We start from the raw sequence: 6,226 nt of genomic DNA, 5'->3' as shown, positions 1-6,226 counted from the left end.
GATTTTGGCCTCCAACGATCATGAAAATACAATAATCGAGATAAAATGATTATTACGCCCCATTCTGCCCCCTTTTTGCAGCGCTGCGCTTTCGTTCATCCATAAAAGCCCAGTTTCCCTTGCAAATTAGTAAAATCATGTTACATGACATTTGCATAATGAGACATGCTTTATTTATAAAAGTATATTTATTCATGTTTTTAAAAGCGTGAAAGAGAACCTTCGGTGCTCCTCAGGAAGAGATATGCGCTTAGAGACAGAGCAGAACACGGACATGTAAAGTCATCTTTTAGCTCAAGGTGCATGCCTAAAGACTCAAATACACGTAAAAATTTGTCAAAATGCTGCGCTTAATGAATATTAATGTATACCTTCATCAGTCATGTAATAAATGAACGTAAATAGTTGAGAATGAAAATACGTCTGTTACGGTAATTTGGATCTGTGCGGCTCTTAAAGTAACAGCGGGCTATTTTCCTGCTGCGACTGTGTGGTTATTAATCAGACAACAAAAGACAAATTTATAATCACAAACTGCTCTTGAGTGAAGGACTTCTGCTGCTTTAAGAAACAAAAAAAGTTTAATTCTTACAGGGAAGACTGCTGTTTATTTTACATTTGATTATTAATTTCTTTAGTAGGTTGTAAACTGCTTGAGACTTGCATAAAATAAACATTAAAGCACAGTTTGTTTCATTTGTATCTTTTTAGTCTATTGTATTTGTCCTTTGCTTTTTTTATACAGTTTAATTATTTTCAGTAATTTTCAATAATTTTTTGGATTTTTTGTTTGTTTGTTTGAAATTTCCCTGGTCTCTACAATGTCATAGCAACTGTATTTACAGAAAATACATATTTGATATGTATCACTTTCTTTAAATAAATCACTCATATTAAGTTTTGGTCATATGGCCCCCTCATAATCGTGTTAAATAATCGTGATTACAATATGGACCAAATTAATTGTGATTATGATTTTTGTCATAATCGAGCAGCCCTAGGTTAGACTACACTCTCTCTCCCAGTTGACAGATAAATGAAGGTCAGATAGCTCCTGATTCCAAACAGATTTGATAGAAGGAGGTTTTTAAATATGATCAATAATTTTACTATATATTAAGGAAACAGTTGGTCGACCAGAAGATGATGCAATCCATTCTTGCATAGGATGATAGGAAATAGCTCAAAAAAATGCTCAAGGAACTCCATATGATTTGAAATTTTACTTGTATTTTAATTCTGGGGTGCTTACCATTTCCCATAAAACATGAAACTATAGAATTTATCTCCTTAAAAGTAAACTGAAGGGGGAGAAAGTGCCAGCATAGAGAAAAGAAAGTTAAGCCAAATTAATAGATCCATTTTAACTGTGGAGATTTTACCTTGAAGAGAAACTTTAAGAGTATTCCTTCAGTGAATGTAACTTTTTGATCTTAACTAGTATTATAATCTTATGTATGTTTTTATATATGGTAATGCCCATATAAGTGAAAGAATCCTTAATAGAAATAAATGGGAGACTAGAAGAATTTAACTTAACATTGTTAATTGGCATTAATGCAGATTTGGTCGCATTTACAGTATCTTGTATCCTGATAAACACTAAAATGATCAAATTCCTTAATTATATCAGAAACTGAAATATCAGAGTGATCTAAATACAAAATAATGTCATCTGTGTACAATGAAATAATTTGATTGTGATCATGAATCTTAAATCGATGCTACTTCAGACTTCCTGATGGGTTGTGCTAGTGGATCAAGAGATAAACAAAACAATAAGGGGGAAAGTGGACATCCCTGCCTCATTCCCTGTTGTAAAAGGAACGGGAAATAAATAATATTGCCAGTCAAGACTTATGCCGCAGATGAGTGGTATAAAGTCTTAATCATAGAAATGAAATGTTCACCGAAGCCAAAACATTACAGAACTGCCCACATATAATTCCACTCTAGCATATCAAAGGCTTTTTCTGCATCAAGTGAAAAAACTGCACATGGGTTCTGATAAGAGTCTGCAAAATCAAGTATATGGAAGAGTCGACACATATTGTAAGATGTGTGGTGCCCCTTTATAAAACCAGTTTGATCCTCCTTGATCAAACCTTGAATTACCTTCTTCATGTGAAAGGCAAGAGCTTTAGTGTAAACTTTTTAGATTACACATCACTATGATCTTTATCATGCAGACCAGACCAGAAACTGACCTTCAAAATTACTAGAGGACTACATGTAAAACACACAAAGGTCTGGCGATCTAAACAGCTCAATTATTCAGTTTTAACCTTCCTAAAGCAACTAAAGTTGTTCTCTCGTTGGTCTGATTTCTTCTATTGTTCTCATTTGTAAGTCACTTTGGATAAATGATTAAATGTAAATATAAATGTTTAATATGTTTTTGACTCACATTCCCTCAGCCTGAGAGTCAATAAGTGACTAGGTCTTTCTAATTCAAAATTATATTTTTGCCTAGTCCTATGCAAGATAAACTGTCTTTGAACGTGCAAGTAAATCATGTTCTTCTTTCAAGGGGGGCAATTGTGTGTCCCGTTTATCAGTAAAATGTGGCTTTTGTAGGTTTTGTAATGATTGGATTTTACTTTCTAATTGTGTAAGCTGATGAATTTTCACTTTTGCAAGAGTGGAAGAAAAAGCTATGCAGAATCCTTGTATTGCAGACTTGTATTGCAGACATTATTTGAAGATCTACATCACATTTCGTATTAATTTCAAGAAATTCCTTTGTATGTTCTTTTAGTGAATTGATGAAAGTCTAATTGCTAAATAATGATATGTTACAAGCACCATCAAGAGGCTTTGGCTCTAAAAAGATCAATTTTACACAGCAGAATGATCAGACAATAAGATTGGTAATATAGAGATGGAATAATTAGTTGAAATTAGAGATGGACTGAGAAATATTTTATGTATCCTAGAGAAGTATTATGCCTATTAGAAAAAAAATTAAAAATAAATTCCTTAGAGGTGGTTTTCTGAATTCATCAAAGATCAGTTATATTGAGTTTAGTGACAAATTTATTAAGCAGCTTAGAAGACGAACTGGCTGTTGAGTCAAAGTGAGATTTATCCAAAACAGGATGTATGACAGCATTAAAATCACCACCCACCACTAATGGGCAATAAGTCTGCTCAAGGAACGTAATGGAAGTCATGGCCTAGTGGTTAGAGAGTTTGACACCTAACCCTAGGGTTGTGGGTTCAAATCTCAGGCTGGCACTGACACGACTTAGGTGCCCTTGAGCAAGGCATCGAAGCCCCAACTGCTCCCCAGGCACTGCAGCATAAATGATGAACACTGCTCTGGGTGTGTGTGTGTGTGTGTGTGTGTTCACTGCTCTGTGTGTGTGCACTTCTGATGGGTTAAATGCAGAGCATGAATTCTGAGTATGGGTCACTATACTTGGCTGAATGTTACGTCACTCACTTTGATTTACATTTTTGTAAAAAATGCCTCATTCAGACCATAAATAGAAACCAATGCTATCCTGTTATTATATATTTTGCAACAGATATAAACAAATCTCCCACATCATCACTTCCGGAGTGATGGAGCACAGGAGAAGGTTGCCAATTTTTAATAGTTGTTCTGGAAACATACCACGTCAGATTGTTTTAGATTGTTTTAGATGTGTCTCTTGTATCAGTGCACAGGGAATCGATGTACGGTGTAAATATTCTAATATACGGGTATGTTTAATAGAATAATTTAGGCCATTTACATTCAATGATAGAATATTCAGAACATAAATTGTATATTTGTAATCCCAAAATTGAATCTTGTAAATTAAGAAAAGCAATTCCATACTGTAAATGATATGTAAATGATGAAACATACTCTATATACCAAACCATCTGAATGATTAATCATTTAGAAAATAAAATAAAATAAAGGTCTGTTGTAGAAAATAAAAGTAACCCATAAGAAGGAACGACATACAACTTTGAACAAGAACCAAAACAGGCCGTACATTATAGAGAATATAGGTCTGACTAAAGAACAGATAAATGTTTTGATACATGACCAGCCCACATTGTCAAGAACTATTAATCAAACCTTCTCTCCATTAGCCCCAAGAAAAGATTTTAAAGCACTAGACAAGTTTACAGGATAAAGAGTACAAGATAACAGTAGAAACTTATCAAGTGTCCATGTCCAGCTTGTTATTCTCCTCTCCTGGGCAGTTAAGATCACCACCACCATGGTCATTAAGTTCCCCCTCGCTGGGAAGAGGAGATGAGACGGTATCTGTTGCCTTCTCATTGCTCTGCAAAGCTGTAGCATATGTCTTCTTCTGTGGCAGTGAGCTGATATAATCCTCCGCATTCTGAGGATAGTTGAATATCAGTATAGTTGTAAATTAATTGCCGCCGGATATTTGAGTCAATTGTCATCATCTTCTTCAGGATTGGGCTGAAGCTCTTTCTCTTGACTGTTGTGATTTGACTAAAATTAAGAAAAAACAGAAGACGAATGACGTTGTCCTGCATGTATTTCACAGGGTACGCCTGCTGTGCACCCTTCTAGATCGCTGACCTGTCTTGCCATCTTAGTGTACCAAAGATGAGAGTACCCAGCCGATCAGAGTTACTTTTACTTCCATCATAAATGCGGAGAGCATGATCAATTTCAATGTTGCAGTCTGTCAGTGCAGAAATCCACTTTGTTAGCAAGTTTAGCTCCGAGAAAGCTGACTGTGTCAGAGCCCTCCGCCTCCCTCTGGTAATCCCACAAGTCATACGTTGTTTCTCCTGTTTCTGTCCTCTGTAACTTATCTGAAAGTTACTCTAGCTGTTTTCTCAAGTTTGCGTCTGTCCTATCCTCACATGCAGCTGCCTAAATGGAATCTACCCGGTCACGTGTCTGTTTTGTCGCGCTAGCTAACTTTTCAAGCTCTGCTCTTAGGTCTTTAACAGAATTGTTGGTTGCTTGTATGTCCGCATGTAGGTCATATAATGCTGAGGTCAGTACAGAGTCTATCGCATCTCTTACTGTTGAGGCCACAACTGAATACAAAGCACTCTGTTGTTCTTTCAGTGCAAGCTTGAAGTATTAGTAACCATTAGTAATGGGGCCGTCGAGGTCCTCTTGGCAGATGATGGAACCATTGAATTTTTCTTTATTGTTGATTGCTCAATATCTCTTTTCTGATTGTTGTTGACTGTTGAAGTACTCATGATGGGTTAGATAGAGAGTGGTTTGAATATTACCTTCAGGATTATAGAATATTTGACAGAGTGAGCAGAGAGAAGGACTATGCATGCATCGCCGTCGAAGGGTCACGTGATCCCCTCGCCACCAGTAGTTTTGACACAGATGGTTTTTCTTTAGGACTAACAGGAAGTGCAGACTTTTTAACAGCCGCTGTTGTATTTGTGGACCAGGAGAGACTGTAACATAAATAGATTCAAATAGAAATTTGAAACTGCAACATCTTTCATAATAGTCTCCGTTTATAATGATGACAAGGGGGTCAGTTTTGCACTTCCTGAAGTCCACGATGACTTCTTTAGTTTTCCTTGTGTTTATCACCCGGTGGCTGTTTCATAAAAAATACCAAATACACCAGGCTTATTTAATTTAGTATGACTTATTTTCACTTGACCTGGTTTCATAAAGCAAAATGACCATCGCTCAAGGTCAGTCACTGTGGCAACTTGTGCTGTGAAACTAACCTGGTCGAGAGCAGGCTAACCGTCAGGCTAAGCTGAGCTCCTCTAACACTGACCAATAGGAACGCATTAATATTGTAATGAACCAGAACTCGACATGGGATCCATAATGCAGGCTTTATTGTAAAGGCTCGTAGTCGTACAGGCAATGGTCAGAACCAGCAATATCAACAGCGTGGGAAGAACAGAGAATCAAAATCCAGTAACAAGCAAGGGGTCGGTAGGTAGGCAGCAAAGGTACATAGAGGATATCAAGCAGGATCGGTAACAGGAAATCAAACACGGGTAATAACGCTCAGAAATGGCAGACACAGCAAATCAAGACTTCGCGTTTGAACTCTTGTGGAAGACCAGCTTATATGCACAGTCCTGATGAGTGGCACCTGTGTAGGTGATCAGAGTCCAAGGACGGGGCTTATGGGAAATGTAGTGTCGTCAGTGTAAGTGAATGAATGGATGCGTGTGTGTCAATATTCAGGTGAGGGTGGTCTCTGCTGGCCAGCAGAGGGAATTACGGGGTTCGTCTATTAAGGCA

The 6,226-nt window shown here is 37.1% G+C and overlaps 1 protein-coding gene across 1 annotated transcript in view; it reads right to left on the bottom strand.

Moving 5' to 3' along the window:
• Window positions 1–4,160: 4,160 nt before the first annotated feature.
• Window positions 4,161–6,226, bottom strand: part of LOC132123269 (elastin-like) — a 71,007-nt gene continuing 68,941 nt past the window's right edge. The window contains exon 20 of the mRNA XM_059533831.1: window positions 4,161–4,346. Coding sequence (XP_059389814.1) covers window positions 4,161–4,346 — 186 coding nt within the window. The remainder of the gene's footprint in view (window positions 4,347–6,226) is intronic.

The sequence above is a fragment of the Carassius carassius genome, chromosome 41, assembly GCF_963082965.1.
Source record: "Carassius carassius chromosome 41, fCarCar2.1, whole genome shotgun sequence".
Classification (NCBI taxonomy): Eukaryota; Metazoa; Chordata; class Actinopteri; order Cypriniformes; family Cyprinidae; genus Carassius; species Carassius carassius.
This window is presented reverse-complemented; position numbering and strand designations above follow the sequence as displayed.